The sequence below is a fragment of the Coptis chinensis genome, chromosome 1 (assembly GCF_015680905.1).
Source record: "Coptis chinensis isolate HL-2020 chromosome 1, ASM1568090v1, whole genome shotgun sequence".
Taxonomy (NCBI): domain Eukaryota; kingdom Viridiplantae; phylum Streptophyta; class Magnoliopsida; order Ranunculales; family Ranunculaceae; genus Coptis; species Coptis chinensis.
In genome coordinates this window covers 6,267,104-6,289,877 of record NC_141456.1, presented here as the reverse complement: position 1 = coordinate 6,289,877, position 22,774 = coordinate 6,267,104, and the positions used below count along the sequence as shown (strand labels likewise).

The window sequence follows — 22,774 nt, the reverse complement described above, 5'->3', positions numbered from 1 at the left end:
TATTTATCACAAAGTTATCAATCAGGTGATCAGGATGAGGAGATAGATCGGGCGTAGTCATGGTTCATATGGTCTTTTGGAAGCCAAGGGTTCTCTTGATGCACTCAATCTGCTAAATGATAGTAATCAGTTTGCCGACACTCTGCCGGGCGTATGCTATCCCCTTCAGGCCTTGATTGTCAGATAAATGCAAGGATTTTGTCTGGGAACAAGGAAGCAGTAAAAAGAGCTCTAAGTTACCGTGGTCCTCAAAGTGATGAATATTCTGCACTGAATCAATGTGAAAATGAGTTTGCATATAATTTACACAGGGAAGCAACTTTTCATGAACCACACTCAATTTACAAGACCACAACATCTCAGCTTGGGAGGGTAGCTTCCGAGGAACTTGAAGATGCCAGTTCAGCCTCTTCTGAGTTATGTGATCTGGACGACACCAATTTGGAGATCACGTTTGAAGGAAAGCATGCTTTCAGCAAACCCTATATAGTACTTCCACAGCATCAGAAGAGAGTTGAATATCACACTCCAGTGGACTCAACAGTGAATACTGATAAGCGACAGATTCACTTAAACTTGGAGGAAATTGATCCCACCAAACCTCTTTTAACCGAAGAATGTCAGTTGGAAATAATATCACATGGAAGTAATGGTCTCAAAGCTTCTAAATTTGATACACCACATAGGACATCTGCTAGTTATACTTGTCAATCTCCTATTAGAGTTTATAGGGTATTAGATGGCACAAATTTCACTTACCCTCCACTAGACAATGTTAAGGATTCTGGTTCCGATGTAAAGGGACCAAACACAGATGTAAGAGAGGACCTGAGAGTATCTACTAGTGAAGGTTTGAATGCTAGTATAGTGGCAACTAGAGAAGAAAAGTGCAGTGACCGTGATACTTATGTGCCGAGTGTGATTAATGTGGACGTCTCTGTTACTTATCTTGGTGGTGGTATTGCCTTGTTCCCTTGCATGCAAACACAAGAGAACAATCCCAGTGTAACATGTACAGGTTCAAATGTTTGCCAATAAGTTCAAAGTGACCGGCATCTTATGGTTGAAAATGAAGTGACAACAGGATATCCAGCATGTACAAATCATAACGAATATATTGCTTGTGTGGCTAAAAATAAGGTGAGTTGCCAATGAACTGCGTTTTTATTGAAATTGCACAGGTAGGAAGGGGGGGTTACTGGGTTGTAGTTAGTGAAACTGTGTGGACTACAGGAAAGCAGTTTCAGCATTAGGTGATCGATCATATTTATGCAAACTGTCTGAGATAAAAGTCATTACATCACAATAGTCGGCCTAATTATAAGGGTGTATGTACAGCATGTTTTATATGTTAACTTATACAAGTGAACAGAAAATATTTGGTCCAAGTTGTAGTTTGAGCTGGTTATGGAACAACTTGTCTTGTTCGGTGCCTTATGCAGAGCTTGCTTGCTTGCGAACTTGACTCGTTCTCGTTTTTAAGAATGGAGATTAGCCTCAAAGTTCCGTCACTTTGTAGAATTTGCATAGTTGCGTCTATGTAAGTTTCAGAGCCAAGACTGCGTAATCATTGTATACATACTGCTACCCTGCTAGGCTTTTCAAGTTAGTTTTGGTGATTAACTTATATTTCTTAATATCTTTGCAGTCGGATTCCTATTCAACCATATATCTGTTCGACAACTAAAAAATTTCATTACTGTGTCCCAAACACTATCGTGCATCCTTTCATGAAAAAAGATTTTTTGTTCTTGTGACACTAGGTTTGTTTTTATTTGTTTTAGGGTTAACTAGTATCACCCCACTAGATGAGTCAATTAGGGTCTCCCCCCAAGTACACACACAAAAAGTCAACTTGGGTTGACCGTGTTTTTTTTGTGTGTATTGGGGGGTTGGGGGGAGACCCTAATTGGCCATCTAGTTGGGGGGGAGACCCTAATTCCTGAAAAGATTTTATATCTACAACTGTGCGTGCTGAAATTCCTTGATGTAAAGAGAACTTGTGGTGCACTGCAGGAGGAGGTAAAACTTGAACAAGTGGGGAGAGTTGTTGGAGCATCAGATTGTAAGCCACCCAGAAAAATACTTTTGAAGACAGTTGCTGGGGGGATGCCGCTTGTAGGAGTGTTTTTCCTCTTATTTCACATCAGGTACGTTCAAGCTTCTGATCTTCTTCTCTAAACTACCTACCCTTTCTTTTATATTGTAGTCACATGGATTCTTCTCATTCTTTGTTACAGGACCAATGGTAGAGAGAAAATCAATGAGACAAGTGTACCTTCGACACAAGTTGGGAAGACAAACAATTGGGGGACATCCAGAAAAACTACAGAACCTAGGGACAGGACTGGTGGCATTTATCCTGCTGAAAATCTGAGGTTTTAGGAATTATAACCAAGAAAAGATACACGTGCAGGTGAATACAGGTTTAGGTGTATACATGTATATTGGGAGGCAGAAGATAAATATGTAAACTAGGGAGGTACCAGTGATATTAGATTATTAGTGAATGAAGTAGGATAGATTTATTGGATTATTACAAACAACTATAATGCAACATACTTTTGTACTCTCACAAGTTTGAACTAGAAAACGTTGTCCACACTCCACACTACTGTCGAGTTGGAAGTTTATTCCTAGCTGTAGAATATATGAATTTATTATTTAATGCATGTAAAGTATTTCACATGTCAAGATGTCTCATAATAACTGATACCAACAATTCGATTCGACAAAATTCTTGGAATTTGATTGTTTTTCTGATAATATCTAACTTTTGGGGAATCTGACCTATCAGCAATGTCGATATGGGCTGTGTTTGGTTATCAGCAACTATTTCCAGGTCGTATTGGACTGAAACAGAGCATGTTTCAAGTGGTTGGTAGGTGTTTCACCGCTACAATCCACAAAGGGGATGCACATTCGGTGAAAGCTAGCTTTGCTGCCTTTTCAGAACTGCAAAGTTTTACATGCAACTTGTAATTGCTAGGCTTTACGAACGACTTTAGAGGTATAAAGAGTATAACTTGAAACAGTCCTGTTCTAGTTCAAAACTATCCATTGTGCAAGGCTGCAAGCTAAAATTTACATGGAAAAGTTTACAAGTAAAACATGCAGAGCGTAATTATTAGTTTGTGGGCATAGGTACCAAACCACTTAGCAATTAGCAGCAACTTAGCATCACATAAAGCTCCCTCATTAAGTATCGCCTAAAATTCCATTGTTCATTTTTATTTCAGCTATGAGAATTGGATCACAGTTACTTTTTCTGAAAATATCGAAAGCAAAAAAAGAGATAAATGCTAAATGTAAGATAGTCCCTAATCTACATTCATAAGATAACTTAACACCCAACATAAGTCTTCAACAGGAAATAATATGTGACCTTTGCACGCAATGAACAATGTAAAATATCCAAAACCTGACACATACTCCTCTGATCTTGTTAGAAGAAATTAAAGTACTGTAATGTCATCTTACAACTATACCACAAGAGTATTTGTTGAAAATCCAACTTAAACAACCATTCTCGTATTGTTTCAGGAAGTTTGTTGAGATTTGCGGCCATTTAAGTACCATCCACATTGTACATTGCTGTAGTGGGAAATCTTCTGGAATGAGTACGTAACACCATTCTAGTACTAAAAGATTTAAAAAAACTGCCTACACCTAACAAAAAAAACCAACAAAACAAAAATCAAAAAATCAAAAACCGACTCCAAATAGTTTAGAGTGGCTTGCCATCATATAACGTTTCATCCTATATTCCTATACCAAGGTTGTGCACTCCAAATCAATATGGAGGATAAATCCTTTTAGAGAATTAAGTTTGGTTTAGTGAAAGAAAGGATGCTCAAGCGCTTGGCGAGCTGTAATACGTTCTGATTGATCAATGTCCAACAATTTGTACAATAAGTTTATAAAGGTTCTATGGTGTCGAACATGTTCGTCAACCAGAACTTCTAGATAATCAAGTTCTTTTACAGTTTTAATACTCTCTCTTGAAACTGCTCCTTCAGGCCAGTTCAACCTCTCCCTCTTGAAATACTTCTTAGCACCACCTTGACTAGCTCTTTCTGCCATGTGCGTTGGTAGAGGTCCCAACACCCTTTCCATCATAGCTAGATGTTCCAAGTTATCATGTGTATTGAACAACGATTTTCCAGTGCACAACTCGAAAAGTATGCAACCGACACTCCATATATCACAAGGATAACTCCATCCTAATCCTAAAATCACCTCCGGCGCACGATATTGCCTTGTCGAAACAATAGAAGTATGGTGTTCATCCTCAAATATAGAACTACCAAAATCAATTAGCTTTATCTCACTCTCCTTTGGTTCCCACCATCCATTATAACGGGAAGAAATCCTAACATACTCAGAAGACACGAGCAGGATATTCTCTGGCTTCAAATCTGTATGAACAAGTTTCAAATCATGCACGTATGCTACAGACTCCAAAAGTTGACGCCCAAACTCCTTAACAAGATCTATATGATATGGACAATGACTGTTTTTACGTTGGAAATCATATAAACTTGGCCCAAGCTTCTCAAAAACAATACATACATGGTTGTTATATTCAAACCAATATCGAATCTGGACACAATGCATATCACTGTCTTCATGCTTACCAAGAAACTCAAGTATATTAATTTCCATCATGGCCGCATCCCGGTATTTAGGAATACTACGAACAACCTTAACTGCTACATAATCTTGCCTTTCACGATCCCAACACTCTAAAACTTGCCCAAACGTACCTTCACCCATCTTGTCCAGGATTTTATATCTTTCAGTCAGATTTTCTCCAAGATTAAAATCATAATGACCTTTACCATCTTCACCCGAACGTGTTCTTTTTCTAGATTGACTATCCATATCTTGTATGCAAAAACTTACTTGTAAAGTGGAGAGAACGTAAATTTTTTGAGACAACGGTCTCAAATAAAAATAATTTTTAGGAACAATAGAGTCTGTACGTGATCTCCTGAAATACTCTCGTGAGTCGTCTACTGTAATGCGACAAGTGATTTACGTCGGGCCTTCTTTCTACTTATATAGGGAAAGTTTTTGAAAATAATAGTTGGAGTTTGAAATGGAAACCAAACCCAATTAGGAAAGCATTACGGATCCGGTTTTGACACTTTTGAAGTTTTGAGTCCAATCCCAATTGGGAAATTGAACCGCTTGACATGCCTTCAGCCCACAACACTTGGAGGTGGTCTGCATGACTGCAACTAATTGCTGAGTGATTTTTTGCTCCCAGCTTGGTTCCTCCAAGCGTTCCAAGGGAATTATCAGCCACACATTTCATTTTTTCCACAAAAAAAGAGTAGTTACACTTGGCACAAAATCCTCAAAATTCCAAATTTTATTAGTTTGTCCCTAAGAAAAACACTATGGATGCATTAATAACAAGCTAACAAGAAGATGATATTATTGTAATTAACACGTTTTTGCGGGAAAAAAGATGAAAAAGAAAATACGTTTGTTGGTTTATTCTATTTTACATTTTTTTTTATTTCTTCTTTTAATTTTCATTATGAGAGACAAATTAGTAAAATTGGAAATTTTGAGGATTTTGTGACAGTTATAATTTCCCTCTTTTTGTGAAAAAGATAAGACGCGTATGGCTCAAAATTCCTTTGGAGCACTTGGAGGAACCAATACTGGGAGCAAAAAATCACTCCTAATTGCTAACCTGGTAAAGGGACATTCCAAAATCCAAACCATCATCTGATTATTGGGCCAGAAGTTGGGTTGGAGGTTGGACACGAAAGATTCACCTTTAACACAAGGCTCATAAGTGAAGAAGGCCTTGGAAGCGAAAATGAGAGATTAACAAAAAAAAATCACACTAGCATGACGAAGATATCTCCAGTTCAAGCTCTTTACGATCTTTGCAAGAAGACATTCACTACTCCAACACTTTCTCCTTCTGCACAACCAATCCAGAAACTTTGCTTTCTTCTTAGTATGTATTACCCTTCACTTCTTTCTTTCTTTAACACTCTTTATTATCTTCTTCTTTTGTAGTTTTAACTTAAATTTCACTTTTTTATTGATTCTTATTCATTTTGTCTTATAATTTGAAGAAATTTAGTCTTGGGAATGGTCAAGAACAGGTTTTAAGATCACTTATCATTCTTATTTCAAGGAAAGAAAACGACTTTTCCTCCCCCCTATTGTTAACTAGAATATGCCCCGTGTCTTAAAGACACTCACCGGCATGCCTTTGGCACGTTTCACCTATGCATTAAAGGCCTTTGGCACTGGTTGCAATCATGTTTGGGCATGCATTCAATACCTCCATGAGTAAATTCTAAGACAACGAATAGGATGATTTTACTCCAAGATGTTTGCATCAGTGAGTATTCAACACACTGGTTTGACTGCTAGCCTTTGGGAACTGGTTCCCGAGTTTGATTCACCCCAATAGCAATATTTGTTTTAATCAATTTTATGTTGTTGCAATAAACAAAACAAAACACAAAATGATGTTAAAGCGACTCGAACTGTTGACCTGTTGGCGTTACAGCCGGCTCATGGATCAACTTTGCGGCACATTTAGTTAATAGCTGCCAACACGTATCAGAGAAAATAAGAGCACAGGTTCTAGATTCGATCTGGACCGTCCTTTGTTTGTTATTTTGTCTTTTAGTGAGAAAAAAAACCCTATCTTATTAGATAGATGATTAAGGTGAAGGATTTTTATTAATGCTCGGGTGTGATTTATTCTCTGTAGATACTATTGGTCCAGCTGATGTTGGGCTTAAAGCGAATAATTTAGACGATGATCGAGGACATGGTTTCTTTGGTTTCAACCAGTTCAACAGAATGGCTAGATGGGCTCAACCAATTACATACTTGGACATCCATGACTGCGAGAGTTTTACGGCAAGTTCAGCTACTTCATGATTAATTTTCTTGTAATTTGTAGCTTAATAGGAAAATGTTGTTCAAGTCATGAGAATTGTTGTGGACTTGGTAATCAAGTAATAATATGCTATGCAGATGTGTATGTTCTGCTTGCCAACTTCATCAGTAATTCCACTCCATGACCATCCAGGAATGACTGTTTTGAGCAAGATACTTTATGGTTCCATGCATGTGAAAGGATATGACTGGGTTGAACCTGCCTGCATAAAAAAGACCAGCGGCTCTCAAGGTAGACACAAACTTCAGCTTAACTATCTGAAGCAACTTCTAAGAATATCAGGAATATGAAAATAAGTTTGCACTTTGTAGGTGCTCGAAACAACGTGTGAGTTCCAAGCCTGTGACTGTATCCTCCTTTCTACTGAAATTTTTGAAACAAAGAGTATGGACTTATTTTGGCATGGTTCATAGTGGTAGTCATTTCCCATCACATACTTGAGATTGTAGTTATCTTTCTTTTCCCTATCAAAAAATTGGCTGATGTGTATAAAGAAAAGAGAGATAGAAGACTCTCATTTTTCAACGAGATTTTTAGGGTGTTTCGGTCTAGGAGGTTTTCTGCACTATTTTGGGCCATGGGTTGAGCAAATTCTAGTAATGCTCAGCTGGTACTCTCAGACAGTTTATTCTTTTCTTTTCTGTTTTCCCTTTTTTGTTAGAAACACCAGTCTCATGCCAAAACTCATGTTTTGTTTAAATTTGTGGGACAGTGCAGTTCTGTTGCGTGATACTATGTAGTGGATTCATCATTTCATGAACGCACACAATGATTTATCTCTTCTCATGTTTTTAACAGACTTCTAGGACGATTTGAATTAGATTTTAGTGATCAACTAGATGAAGTTGATTTACTAGCTTGTATGAACTGTGGAGTCCTAGAAATTGTTGCCATAGAGATAAGATAGAGGCTTCATCACCCTTGGAGGGACTACGTGTCAATGTACCCATTGGTCCTCTTGGAAGCTAGATAGAATCACTGCCATACCAGTAGCTCATTTTTGCTTTGTAAATTGGATCGATGGTCTTGGTCTAAGTGAAAGTTTCCTTTCTAAATGCAGTGAGATTAGCAAAGTTGGTTGTGGACAAAGTTTTAACAGCCCCATGTGAGACCTCGGCATTATTCCCCAAGCATGGGGGTAATATACATTGCTTCACTGCTGTCAGTTCATGTGCTGTTCTTGACATCCTTGCTCCTCCCTACCTGGACGCTGCTGGAAGGAAATGCACCTACTACCATGACTATCCATATTCTAGCTTCTGTAAGTACAATATTGCCTAAAGTCACTTTTCCTAACATCATCTTGAGGTTGTATTAACGTCTAACTTTTTAAGTCGATTGTAACACTAACAGCAGGGGAGAAAGAATCTGAAAATTACAATGTGAAGGAAGAAGAGTATGTGTGGCTGAAGGAAATAGATACACCAGAAGGTCTCTATATGCGACCAGGAAAATATATTGGTCCAGCTCTTCAAGTTTAGAGTTCATCAAGTTGGTCAGTCAGTTATCTGTGTTTCCCAAGGCAGGCTATTTTAGATTTGAATATCACAGTTGTAATGCTCAGTTTTGCAAGCTGAAACTTTGCAGTGTCGACAAATGATCAGTAATTACAAGCATTTGAAGCTGTGATCTATAGTTTGAGTATACGATGCATGTCACCTTGATATACAGGAGGAAATTCTTGTGTTTCTGTGCCTTGTTAACTTGAAAAAAGGAACTTGATGTGCACATCGTGCCCTTTTGTGGTGCAGGGATTAATACAATGGATTAAAAGGTCTCTTAATATACAGTGCCCCTTTGTGATGCAACTGACCCCCTACGGCCCTATCTGTGGGGAGCTGAGAATCTGAGTTATGGTCGTATGGAACTTCATGTCCCATGGACATTCCGCTGCCAATTCTACCATCAGGGGAAGACACTCAAATAACTTTCAAATTACAAATTAGCGAGTGCTTTCGTCATTTTAGTTCTCATCCTTTTACAGACAAAAACTTGGAAGCTAGGATACATGAACAAATGAATACAACTTATGTTAGGATTTAAAAAGTTAGAATAAGCCTATGCTTATGCACTTAAACATATGCCAAGCTTATGTCGGTTGAGTTGCCTGTTGAGTTTGTTAGTTGTTGACTGAGTCTAGGTAGTTGCTATTGTTATGGTCATGGTCATGCATTGAAGAGTGGCTTAGTAGTTTCTGATTTAGTGGCGTTAGTTTTACTTCACTAGCTTGTATTTAGAGCTGCTACTCTCTCATTCAATAAACAGTGTTTACACCATTGCTGTTATTGTTAAGCTCTCACATCTCACAGGTTATAAACTTCATCCACCATGACTTATTGAAAACAGCATCAACGATGAGAACATTGTGATTAGCATCTTCAATACCTTGATGAAGATCATCACTGACAGCAATTTTGTCTTCCTCACGTACCTCAATTTGGTTCTGTGCATCAGGAGGTTCGTCTTGTTATTTTACCTTAGACCCCTTCTTCCCCTTGTATGAGCTCTAACTCAGGACCTCTGGGAACAACCGAACAACCTCCTGAAGTCTTGCAAGTGCAGTTTCATTAGTTATGAAGCTTGAGATATCAGATCCTGGAGGAAACGACCACTGAATTTGAGCCTCCAAAGATTCGATTTTAAAGAGGGATTTCATGGCTAGTTTTATCCTCTCTCGTTCAAACCTTTAAATATAGCAATCGGTAGTTGAGTAAAACATGCATGCGTCATGTCAACAAACATTTACGTACTACGTAAGACCTGGCCGAGATTACACATTCTTGAGTGAGATCATCGAAATATTCCAATTCATCGTGTTTGTATACACCAAAAATGTAACGCACTAGCAAAGATGGGGTAACGAACTAACGACCAACAATTGAACTATCAAGACTGTCCTGTTGAATAGAGTAATAGAGATGCAAAGAACCTCTGCAATCTATGGACAGTTCCCCCCATACCCACTGTTTGATTCCTTTTTCTCACATTAGCATCATCAATGACAGATTCTACAATCTCACAAACTGTGTAAACCATCTAAACAAAATTGCCCAAGTTCCTACAACGACAGCGAGAATCTGGGTGACAATTATTATTGGTATGGACCACTCATAATCAGAAATCCGTGAGCAGAGATGCAGCCGCCTCAAAATAAAAGTTCTAAATGTAACTAGTAGTAAGAGGAATGAACACACAAGGCATATTGTGCTAACGGCCAGCATAGGTTCATTAGGTTGGGTGCATGCTTAGTTCAAATTGTGGACTAGAAGAATAAGCGTATAAGTAACAAAGTTTCAATCGTTCAAACATGCTACTATTCCCTTTTGCTAAGAGATCTTTATTGCGATCTCTTATGACCTAGTATATGAAGAAACGTACCAAAACATTAAACATCATATGAGCAATAGCAACATGAACCACCAGTGTATATCTGTATTTATCACGAATATTCTCAACGCCAATAAATTTGTAAGCTAGAAATTCAGACTCATCGTTCAATCCTATAGAAGGCATGAGAAAGCCCATACAAATGCGCACCAAGGCAGCCCCGCTAAGTTTAGCAAATTGATCCTGGGCATTGGAATCGTTAGATCGACGGGAAGTTTAGCTGCAATTGAAAGCATACTCAGAGCAAAAGATTTAAGTCCGAATAACTTACACGATATCCAGTGCTTCTCATTACGAAATCCACGTACAACATCATTGAGCATAGATAGCACGCAAAAGAAAGAAGCTCCGGCTATATATAAGCCAATAACCGGCACAGGTGAAGAATACTTGGATCCATCTAAGGTTCCATTGATGCAACCACGGTTTGCCATTGTTTTGTGTGCTGTCTCACAGTCTGAGAGTCTGAAGGGCCGCTCATAAGCAGTGATCAAGTTGAAATTGTTTATATGGAGTTCACGATGACTTATTCAGTCAATGGAGTCAAATTTTGTGTGTAATTGAGGATAATTTTAATGCTGTTACAACCCATGTCACCTGATTAAAAACTGATTTTTACCTTCACATGGTTTCGTTTTATATAACAATTATAGATGTCGCCCCAAAGCAATCTTTAAGCTAATCTGATTTACGGCAAGTTCAAGTGTCCGCACCGGGCCTGGCACCTACGTTATTAAGTTCAATATAAGATTATAAGATTATTAATATTGATTATGATCAACAGGGAGTTTAGCAGCTATTTAAATTCGAAAGCAGACTTACAGAGAAACATGGTGTTCCCCTCCCTTCAAGTAACTGTCACCATGGAGTACTGACTCCTGACAGCCCACCAGGCATTTTTTAGTTATTTACTTAAAAAATCTCGGATCGGTTTGGAGTAATCACCATATAATTTTAGTTACGTACAAATATCAGCCGACGTTGCACTGCAATAAACATAGACCATTTTACATTCCAGCATATATATCAAAACCATTTCTAGTTTGCTGAAGAGATCTTTAGCTTAAGGGGCAACCAAAGCAATTAATATTAAGGAGAAATGTAATTGACAACAAAAGAAGGGGAAAACAAAATAACAAAAACAGACAATTTCAAGCCATAAACAGGGACCCTCATATATTCATTAGTTCAATGTCTCAGCAATATCCAAATAGAGGGTTCTAGCAGTAATTTACTGAACACATACTACAAAAAGTAGGCCTATGGAATCAGAGGGCACCTATGAAGAATAAGTTCATAACATGACTGCTATACTTGCATACGCTTGCAATGACAACATTACTTCATAACCTTACTGCAGCTCCAACCAAATATGGAAATGAACAAATGGCCCCAAGATTACACACGAATACAAATTTAGTATGTCTTACTAATGCTTCTTAAATCCTATAAGTTGCTTAGAAAAACACCAGACACATTTATTCACTTAAACTCACTCCAAGCTAACACACCTGAAACTAGACTGAAAGGTGATACCCAATTAAGCAGTTCCCCTAGGCCCTATCTTCAATGTTCGGGACAAAGGAGAAGGCTGATAATAACCTCTTCGGATGTCCACAATTAGGATCCAAACACGCAGGAAGCTCCTTCCAAGTATTCTCCACGATATTAAACACCACGGTCATAGTAAAATTGTACTCCATTGAGCTCAGACAAACCATGATATAATCTCCACATCCAGTGCAGGTAATTTCAGTGTTCAGGCCATTGTAGCCTTGAGACATCTCTAGGGGCATAGCTGCTATATTATTCCACCTCTTCTCCTGGCAATGAAACTCCCAAACTCGAAGAGTCTCTGCTCTGTTCTCTTCCATCAGCAACAAAATAAGAATACGACCATGGCATTCTGCCAAGTCAAAAGAGCAAGCTTGTCCATGAATGACCGGAGGAGGGTAAATAATTGCAATCTTCTTGTTGGTGTTGCAACCAACTAGTTGACCACTTGGCTCAAGGTAGTAAACCATCAAGTCTCCAGAACTATTAAATGTTGTGACACCTTCTATTTCCCTTGTAGGTGCCCACTCAACATTAATTCTGTGAGCTGGCAACAACATTTCTCCAGCATGCAACATGTTTCCCGCAACGAGGTTGTTGCTTTCGACATAGTTAGGGTCAAAGCAGATTACTGTCAAAGGAAATTCCGTCCAATTATTGGACAATGACGAGTATATGCGCATGTAAAGAAAATTTACCATCCAACAAATCTCACAAACTTCATAAGATGATCCTCTAGCATGCATTGTTATTGCCTTAAACCACTCAGTTCCAAAAACCACATCGATGTTACGTGCAGACCCATTTAATGGATTGCAAACAAAGAGCATGCCCGTTCTCGATACGCAGCACATAAGACCATTTGAGGCTGCCAGTGGGATTGATGGTATTCCAGCATCTGAGTGGATCTGTAGGCAAATGTGGCGCCATTTATCCACTTCCATGTCATATACTACATTAGAAGGGAACTTAATCCCAAGCATAAAAAACCAAGGAAGGCGATTGGAGAACTCCTTGGTGGCTTTCTTAAACGTAGGAGAGCAAATAACTGATTCCCACCTCCTACAGACAGCTTGACAACGGAAAAAGTCAGCCACAGGAAGGCGAGCCAATATGCTCTCAACAATTGCATTGTCAACTTTTCTCCATGGGTCTTGGTTGGCTAGGGCCGGAATCCTTAATCGCCATAAGCTATCTCTTCTAGCCCTCACTTTAATTCAAATACAGCTGCATCATAAAACGCCCTAGAGAATTAGAAACTAGATAGATATAAACAAAGAATCTAATCTAGTAAAACAGAAGTAATAAAGAACCACAGTTTACTCTTCAATAAGCACTATTATTCAGTTGGAGGATACAGCCATCTAACCATATGCAGTAGAAACCACGACATAGAAGGTTTAAAATTGAACTCGGAACAAAATAAAACGGACAGTCGAGTGTGTTGTGTGGTATGGAAGTTCTTAGACTCCCTTCATCTTGTTTCTGGCCATGTCTGGTACTAATAGCTAAGCATTAACCCTATTTGGTATACTAAATTAACTTTTGTGTGAATCATTTGCAACAATCTCAACTTTATGGGAGACTGATCAGATAGTAACTCGACTTAATTTATATATTTTCCCCAAATCATTGCAGATTTTCGGACCAAATTTTTGTGGCAAGCATTGCAGTCGAAAAAAGACACTATATGACAAACCACAAACCACATTTCACAAATACATCTCATCCACAACACGCAAGTATCTACCTATATGACAGGTGAGCTGAGCATAGATAGTTTGTTTGTAAACATTCTCAAATTATTACTTATTTAGACAGCATATACTCAGAGCCTACTTAGTTTGCAAGTACAGATCCTGTTTGCTATTAATTACCTGCAACTTGTCTTTCATATTTTTTCTGAAGTCATCTGAGTTTGTTACTTCCATTATCAGAGGTTAGTCTGAAACGAACAGGAGCATAGCAGGAAACACACACTCATGGTTGAGATGGAATTCTCAATTTCTAAATTTTACATTTTGAAAAACAGGGACCCAAACTCTCCCGGGCCTACAACATCAATCATAGTATAAAACCATGTACACAATGCATGGACTAAGCTTCATTAATGCAGAACGAGCAGGGGAGTTGTAGTTAAAGTGAAAGGGAGGAAAAGGAATATTGATATATAAAGAATATCAAAGTAAAACAGCTTACCATTTCTTGTTTAAAATAGCATAAACACAGAGTATCTGATAAACAATGCCAAAAGAAAAAGATGCTCTTTCCCTTATTAGGCACTTACAAACCGCATTTGATTGGTATACAAATCATCTACAAAATAATACATTAAGTACTGCAAACATCATTAATTCAAAAATTCAAAGGATCAGTGTGACGCAAACTAATAAAGATGTGATATTTTACTCGAAATTTTATGAAATAGAAAATTCTAGTCGGACGAGCAGTTCACAGAAAGAATGGCAAAAAAAGAACAAAAAGAAACAAGAATCTCCATGAATCAACTCTCAAGAACAGCAAATCTAAATCCAAGCAAGAAAGAGATAACCCCAACTATGATGAGGTTTGAATACAGCTTGTTCAAAAACAAAGAATCAAAGTTTGGACTTTAAGAGTGAAGAACCAAGACATGCATGAATGGGACAAAAGCGGAGAGAACAATAAGTTGAAAAATTCATAAAAGGCAACTTCTTTGCATAGTAAAATTTGCGTATAAGGCAAATTTGCAAAGTTTGCCTTATATTCTGTTCTCAGTTTTGATTGCATAAGATGTACCAGTTGATTATAATCAGTAAATCCAGATAAATCGACAAAAAATCGTGACTTGACCAATATTGTCCCCATATCACATACAACCATGCCAGTAAACTAATAGCACACCACACTGACTCGTAGAACAATGACAAAATCACAGATTAGCATCGCAGATATAGTTATTCAGAAACCACACCCTTCATAGCGGTGAGAAAATTTTATTTCAGGATAATCTCATGAAACATACCAATCAATTAATAAATCACTTTGATGCATCAAATAGTACATAAGCTAAGATAATTTCATTGGACAAACTACAAAGAAAAAGAAAGAAGTCAGAATTTACTATCATATTACTGGATAGGGGAATAAATGAACATAGCAATACTGAATAAGAGGAAAAGGAATGAAGAAAAACTCAGACCCTCGAAAGAAAAGAAAAGAAGACAGAGGAGTGGCGTACCTTTTCTCTGAAGATGGGTTTAGGACCACAAATGCTTACGGAGAATATAGAAAGGTATATAAAAAGGGGAAACAAAATGACACGGATAATTTCTTAAAGAGAGAATCTTACCTACCGGTGTTGGAAAATCGTAAATGCAGATTTTCCTTTTATGAACTAGTGAAATGTGTCATGTAACTCCGGTTATTTTCCTTTTGATATGTACTTGTCATGTATATTCTAAAACTCATGCCTAATGCATAACACATATTACCGCACATCATAGACAAATTGCCAATCAGATATAGCTTGTGCTAATTTGCTATAATCTTATTTATAAAGAAGAAACTATGAGGATTTTGGCAACTCTTTTAAGAAAAAGCAATAAAGTTGAACTATGCATTAGCAATGCCCACTAGAAGTCATGGTTTAAACCGAACTAAACCCTGAAAATACAGGACAAGTAACACAAGTAAACCAAGTGGACACAGCATAGGAAATTGACACAGTAACCATTGTATAATCGGTAAAGAAGTGAATCCAAGACCGTCTTTTAAGATGACAAACAAAGTTGGCAAACAAATAAACAAAGTTCCAAAAGGAAATAAGCAAAAATTAACTCTGATTTAGTAACCAAATAAGAGAAAAATATACCTTTCTTTCGTATTTAAGAGACAAAGACACGGCCTTGTTTGCAGGCTTAGTATCTGGACGGTATAGGAATCTACGACATTTTTCGGAGGCAGGTCTTGCCACTTTTGAGTCTTGTTAGAGGTTGTACATTTCTACCACTGTGTTGAACCCACTTGCCCACCAAAGTGAATGCTGCAGCAAAAGGTATTCTCATGGAATGAAGGTCCTCACATTTTCCAGCGGCAGTGGTATCTGTTTAATATTAATCAGACTGTCACAATTGGGCAATTCTATGCATATCAAGGTCCAAACTTTCTAATCATCAAAATCTTTTCAGCCTGATCAGGAGATATGTATGAAACTCCACTGGATTGCAGTACTTCCATTCTCTTGTCACCTTTGGCTAAGACTGACTGCAAATTCTTTGCATCCTCCAAATCCAGCTTAAACAATTTCAGGGAATCTCTAATGCAGGGGAAAAATGCTTGTGGCCTAACACAGAAAGGCTGGAAAACAAGGAACAATGCTTGCATATCAGTTGAAAACTGATTTACCCCCCTCTTGGAAAATGTTGCACCACCCATGACAATGCTGCTGAAAATAAATTGGTCGAGACCATCTGCAATGCTTCTCCATAAATACAAGAAATCTTTCGAGTTTAGACCTGTCTTCAAGAGATGGAGCCGGTTTCTCAAAGTATCCAGTGCTTCGACAAAATCAGAGGACTCGGTGTTTGCAGTTCCCAAAAGTGTATAGTCACCACAATCTTCTAGATTCCAACCCCACTTTTCCTTGTTCCGAACGTATTCACAGGAAAAAATGTCAAATTGTCGCAAAAGATGAGCCATTATCTCCACGATCCAGTCAGTTTCTAATTTCATCAAAAACTTCACTTCTTCCCAAAAGAAGCAACAATGATCATCCTGGTCACTTTGTACCTGACTGTTACTATCATCTTCCGCCATTCTCATCTCCATGAAGTTCACATCTTCACTCCATTCCCGCAGAATGGATTCACAGTATCTAGCAGCATTAACTGATTCACATATTTTCATTGAAGCATCATCCTCTGCATTACTGGCCATGTATATAGTTTCTGTACAGCGTTGAAGCAAAATATTAAAGAAATGCCACAGGAATCTTACGGAAGATGATCTGATAAATTGGATCCGCAGTAAGAAGCTTGGCAAAGTCTGGCACCTTTCAATCATTACTTGTGTTATCTTCACAACAGCTTCTGCTATTGGTGGTGCATTATGGTCTTCCCCACTAGTAAGGATAAACGATTCGGGCTCCAATTCTGTATATGACTTGACTTTGTTACTAATCATCCAGGCTTTTGGATTTTCCAACTCCGAACTTAGCTTCTTAAGAGCGTCCTTAAGCTCTATCTTAGCCCAGATCCTGAGCCAATCTGGCTGATCACAAAATATTGACAGAAGTGATATCTCTCTTGAAAACCCTATCGACTCCCCTGCTACATGTGCAGTTCCTAAATCAGCAAGTTTATGCATTCTGTTATTGAAGGAAATAATAAGGTCAACCAGATGAAGCCATGAATAGATAGTTTCTGATTTACTATTCTTCTCTTCGTATCTCTCAACAAGAACAGAAAAAAATCTCTTCTTCAAGTGTGCCGAAAGTATTTTACTCATCGCCAGTACCCAATCTTCCTTTGCACTACAGCCAACCAACCTTGCTTTATCAATCAAAGGCTGCAAAATGTCGTCTATCCCAACCACAAGATCCCTAGTGACTTTATACCCAAGAGCAAAAATAAACTTGGGTTGATCATGCCATTTTGAGAAATGGTGCTCAGTTCTCAATGCAATAGGAGATACCAACTCATCAATAGTCCAAAGACCATACCTATGATCCCTCTTGTGCCCTAAAACATCAAAGTTTTTCCGCTCTTCTCTCCGGGTGTGCAGATGCTGCAAAGAACATAAAGCTAGAAAGCTCTGAGAGTACCTTTCTTTTGTCCCACCTTGCATTAAAACCAATGGGTTTGGCAATTCTGAACCATTTTCACCTTCTAGTTCAGATGTTAAAAGAGGTGGTGGCCATCCTATAGAATTCAGAATAATTCTATGATCAGCAAGTGCTTGCAAGCGGAGAACGGCCAATGGTTTATCCACTCGACCATCAACTGACTTCAAAAGCATACACCATTTTGAAGTATTTTTCAACACACTTGTTAAAACATCCTCAATATCATTCATGGCTCTACAAGCTAAAATCATTTTCTCATTTTTCCATCTGTAATCAGTTCCATTCAATGCCTTTTGATTCGTTACACAAAGAACTGCATCTTCAAGATCTCCTACAAGTACTTCCAGACTCAAAGTAGTCTCTACATAACTACGAACCATACCGATTCGACGCAAGTCCTTAGCTAGAATCGACAACTCTTCACCCAAACTTCTCTTACATTTCCTCAACCCCACTTTCTCATTTCCATCTACAATCCACAATACATTAACATTAAACCCAAACTTCATAAACACATATATAACAATAAAAAAGCATACTTTATATGAAATATAAGCAAAAATATACTAACCTGAAGATGGCTTGAGCTCAAAGTCACGAAACTTGATATTGAGTTGATGAAGAACAGTTTTGCAGAGTTTGAACGAGAAGCCCATTGTGCAATGAGTGAAGAAAGAGTTTTCTGAAGAGTTGTGAGGTTTCTATCCAAATCTCCACACTCTATCTTCATATGTGTAGAAACAGATGAAGCTTTATATAAATCATCTTGGGTCTTAAAATGTTCATCTAAAGAAGTTAACAAGTTTGAGGAGAAACCTGTTATTGGCTTTGGTAATACAAGCAAAGACTCCATTACTGGAAAAAAAGGTTGCAACTCTTTTTCTTCTTTTATAGTAAAAAAGATAAATAGTAACTGATCTTATTTTTTTTTTTTTACCAATAATAACGTATTTAGTACTCTTGTTTGTTCGTTACTTATCATACTACCAACGTACCACATGATTCTTTTTTAACCAATGGGTAAGACCTAATATCGTAATATTTCTTCTGATTGGTTTTTTGTGTTCGGTAGGTTTAGGCAGGGCTAGAAATGGAGCGGGTTCGGGTCGGATTCCCACTCAAAACTCTTTACTATATTTGGATCCATCTGGATTCGGTTTGGATTTTGGATATTCATTAAAAAACACTAAAAAATACACTATTTTAATGATTTTCATATATAAATTAATTGTTAGGCATCAAAATATAAATTTTGTTAAAATGATTTGGGTTTTCGGATATTCGGGTCGGATTCTAGTCACAAACATAGAAACCATATCTATTAAAATGGATTCGGATATGGTCAAATTCGGGTCGCATCCCGTACCATTTCCAGCCCTAGGTTTAGCTGGTTATTTGAAAAAGAAAAAGATGGCATACTACGTAGCATAACGTTGTGTCGAAGTGGAGGGGTATTTTGGTAACCTCCACTATTTAATTAGGTTGATTTTTTTTTTTTTTTGGGGTTTTTTTCTTACAGTTTGACTCGGTCAACTAACTGTTGACCGATGGAAGTTGAAAATGTGGGGATATCGAAAATGATCTTCAAATGTGAAAAGTATCGCAAAAGAGATCTTTAAATGTGGGGTATACTTTAAATTATCCTTTTTAGAATCATAGATAGTAATACTTGAAATGGGTCAGACCTAATATCGTAATATTTCTTCAGATTGGTTTTTTGTGTTTGGTAGGTTTAGCTGGTTATTTGAACAAGAAAAAGATGGCATTTTGGTATGGGTACACACGGAAGGTGCCGGGGTCAGTCGGCATGCATGGTTGTCTTCTGGGTGTTGTTCGGAGTATATATGTCTTCAATAGTGAATGCGCCACCTCCACCAGAAATGTCATCAAAATTGTTGCTAACAATGTGGGTCATGAAGTCGTGTTTCGCTTACTTTGTGAAGGTGTTGTTTCTTTTGAGCGGACTTGCTTTAGCTTGGTTTTCGGGTCAAGTGTTGAGACATCTGATGAAGAGGTTCAGCTATGTACGTGGGGATGGTAATAATCCAAGGTTCTTGATGATGGTTGTGTCTGTTGCTAGTTGACTTAGTTCTTCAACTGGTAAATATTTGTCTAGAGGATTCTTAGTTGGGAGTTCACTTTTCGCATCAGCCATGATTTCAACTATAGTACAAAATATTCTGATATATCGCGATATTTAGAGATATCTATTCAGATTTCAGAAAAAGATATATAAATATCACAATGTGTTTATAGATATATACGACTGTAAATATCGGTGATATTTCGATAATATTTGTAATATTTGTGATATTTGAAGATATTTTGTGATATTTAGCGATATTTTGTGTATATAACAATTTTATTTAATATTTACCATTATATTTCAAATAAATATAAATAATGTATCATGATATATCAATAAATATCTACAATATCTATGATATTTTGGATATATCTATGATATTTACATATGAAGCAATGTCAAATATCTCCAAAGAGAGGGATATATCCACGATACATATCCAGAAATTGAATATCGATAAATACTCATATCCTGATATTTTGTACTATGATTTCAACTATTATAAGGGATTTGAGTGGATTCACTGAAGCGGTATTGTTTGCCTCTATAGCACTAGTGAATCGGAATGAGAAAAACCAGTTTTGTCGTTGGAGCTCTTACTGCATATGCATTTCAAAATTGGTGAGTCCCACATGACGTCAACCAACAGAGATAATAGATTGGAACAAGTCAAACAAACAATACAAATTGAAGAAGTAAAATTGGTCTTTCAGTCAACTAAAGAGACTAAAAATTAAGTGCCTACAAATTGAAGAAGTAAAATTGGTCTTTCAGTCAACTAAAGAGACTAAAAGTTAAGTGCCACATGTTAAACATAACAATGTTCAACTTCGGCTCTAAAGAAATCCCCAATATTAGAGGTTCATCAACAATGTAAACCCTTCAAAATTATTGAAATTCCCAATATTAGGAAACCCTCCAAAATTATTGAAATCCCAAACATTAAGAGGAAATGCATTAAAACCATGATCTCCAAAATTTAAACCATTCAAACCAAGACCCAAAGTTATTTAAACCCCCAAGCACAAGTCCATTTTGCTGCTGCTCATTCTCATTTACGCCCTCTCCCAAAAGGTAATGCATTCAAACCAAAGAAATTTGCATCCCCAAAGTTATTTAAACCCCCAAGCACAAGTCCATTTTGCTGCTACTCATTCTCATTTACGCCCTCTCCAAAAATCACAGTAGGGATAATTTCCGCATTTTCTTGCTGCTGCTCATTCTCATTTATGCCATCTCCAAAAATCACAGCAGGGATAATTTCCACATTTTCGACCAACCCAGGAACAATATGGGCAACTTCAGCCAACACAAGAACAATCCAACCAGGACTGTACTCATCAAAAGGAGCGCCACATCTGTCACGGACAACTTCACTAGCCAACTCAGGTACAACAATCCAACCAGTATCATCAGTTAAGGGATCTCTACTTGGAGGAGGATCACCAGGATCACTACTTCGAGGAGGAGGATCATCAGAATCACTACTTCGAGGAGGAGGATCATGAGTTATAATCTCAGGTAAGGATGACTCTAAAGCCTCCAGAAAGAACTCTACAAATCACAGACAAAACAACAACAAAAAAAAGTTATAAAACAAAAAGCAAAAGATAACACATAAAATAAGCAAAAGATAAACATTGTGGAACAAGATATTTTTCATCACAAAAGGATATATATATATTTTTTAATAGGCCACATCTCAAAACAGCAAAGAAGTCTCCATAAGCCCTCATTAAACTTTTCCACCATGCATGGATCATAAGCCTTAAGAGAATTGTGTACCTTATCGGGTTCAAATCCAAAGAAATCCCCAATATTAGGACAAAGTTCAACTTCAGCTCCAAAGAAATCCGGCAAAGGTTCAACAACAGGAAACCCAAAATCCCCAATATTATCAAACCCCCCAAAATTATTAAATCCCCAGCCAGGAGGAAATGCATTAAATCCAAAATTATTAAAACCCCAGGGAAATGCATTAAAACCATTCAAACCGAAGAAATTTCCATTTTGCTGGGCAGGGATAATTTCTACATTCTCTTGCTGCTGCTCGGTGTTAGGGATAATTTCCACATTTTCAGGAATAATATGAGCAACTTCAGCCAACACAGGAACAATCCAACCAGGACTGTACTCATCAAAAGGAGCGCCAAATATATCACGGACATCTTCTTGATCAACTAACTCAGGTACAACAATCCAACCAGTATTATCAGTTAACGGATATCTTGGAGGAGGATCACCAGGATCACTATTTCGAAGAGGAGGATCACCTGGATCACTACTTCGAGGAGGAGGATCATGAGTTATAATCTCAGCTAAGGATGACTCTAAGCCAGGAGAGACAATTCAACAAATTGTTAACTTCCTATAATATTATAAGTATATATAACATTATATAAGTCTTATATAGACTTATAATGTTATTTATATATAACATTATAACATTATACATAATGTATAATATTATATAGACTTATAAAAGATTAAAATTGAAAATAAAAAATTACATTGTTTTATTTTGTTTTTTTTTTAAGTTGAAATTTTATTGATAATGATAATGAGTTTTACAAATAATTAGGATAATTATGCAACAAACTGCACCGCAAGTCCTCTTTTTGAATTTGTGTTTTTTGTTTGTTTTTTTTTTTTTTGGGTTAGGTCTGACCGTTTGTTTAAGAATTGAGAGTGAAATACCATTATAACATTATATATAAATATAGACTTATAAAAGATTAACATTGAAAATAAAAAATTACTTTGTTTTGTTTTTTTGTTTTTTTTTTGTTTTTTATGTGGAAATTTTATTGATATTGATAATGATAATGAGTTTTACAAATAATTAGGACAAACGTGCAAAGAGCTGCGCCACAAGTCCTTTATGAAATTGTGTTTTTTTTTTGTTTTTTTTTTTTAACTTTTTTTTTTATTGAGGTATGACCATTTGTTTAAGAATTGAGAGTGAAAGAAAAGAAAGAGA

The 22,774-nt window shown here is 37.2% G+C and overlaps 4 protein-coding genes, 1 long non-coding RNA gene and 1 pseudogene across 6 annotated transcripts; 2 read left to right on the top strand and 4 right to left on the bottom strand.

The window, feature by feature from the left end:
- Window positions 1-168: 168 nt before the first annotated feature.
- Window positions 169-2,571, top strand: LOC147521687 (uncharacterized). Of its 2 annotated transcripts, none has more exons than XM_086580860.1 (3): window positions 169-1,140; window positions 2,017-2,150; window positions 2,241-2,571. In XM_086580860.1, the coding sequence occupies exons 1-3, from the start codon at window positions 1,060-1,062 to the stop codon at window positions 2,383-2,385; spliced, it is 360 nt and encodes a 119-aa protein (XP_086436986.1). In that variant the 5' UTR covers window positions 169-1,059; the 3' UTR covers window positions 2,386-2,571. The 2 variants fall into 2 exon arrangements, 1 of the variants encoding a protein (XP_086436986.1); XR_015206378.1 differs by lacking the exon at window positions 169-1,140 and adding an exon at window positions 1,634-1,763.
- A 1,263-nt stretch (window positions 2,572-3,834) lies between these two features.
- Window positions 3,835-4,842, bottom strand: LOC147521686 (serine/threonine-protein kinase AFC3 pseudogene; annotated as a pseudogene).
- A 427-nt stretch (window positions 4,843-5,269) lies between these two features.
- On the top strand, window positions 5,270-8,633 carry LOC147521685 (plant cysteine oxidase 3-like). Its single transcript, XM_086580780.1, has 5 exons — window positions 5,270-5,980; window positions 6,752-6,903; window positions 7,021-7,174; window positions 8,004-8,204; window positions 8,297-8,633. The coding sequence occupies exons 1-5, from the start codon at window positions 5,869-5,871 to the stop codon at window positions 8,422-8,424; spliced, it is 747 nt and encodes a 248-aa protein (XP_086436906.1). The 5' UTR covers window positions 5,270-5,868; the 3' UTR covers window positions 8,425-8,633.
- A 1,716-nt stretch (window positions 8,634-10,349) lies between these two features.
- LOC147521684 (uncharacterized) lies at window positions 10,350-11,301 on the bottom strand. The gene is made up of 2 exons (XR_015206415.1): window positions 11,153-11,301; window positions 10,350-11,055 (listed from the first exon to the last, which is right to left on the bottom strand). It is a non-coding gene; the product is annotated as an uncharacterized LOC147521684 (long non-coding RNA).
- A 178-nt stretch (window positions 11,302-11,479) lies between these two features.
- On the bottom strand, window positions 11,480-13,098 carry LOC147521683 (F-box only protein 13-like; the record flags this gene model as incomplete). Its single annotated transcript, XM_086566172.1, has 1 exon — window positions 11,480-13,098. A coding segment is annotated over one exon (1,215 nt), but the record flags the coding sequence as incomplete, so codon positions are not given.
- Window positions 11,480-18,566, bottom strand: LOC147521682 (RINT1-like protein MAG2L). Its single transcript, XM_086580704.1, has 3 exons — window positions 18,280-18,566; window positions 15,738-18,177; window positions 11,480-13,111 (listed from the first exon to the last, which is right to left on the bottom strand). Exons 1-2 carry the CDS (start codon window positions 18,362-18,364, stop codon window positions 16,016-16,018), a joined length of 2,247 nt encoding a protein of 748 aa, XP_086436830.1. The 5' UTR covers window positions 18,365-18,566; the 3' UTR covers window positions 11,480-13,111; window positions 15,738-16,015.
- Between the last annotated feature and the right edge of the window lie 4,208 nt (window positions 18,567-22,774).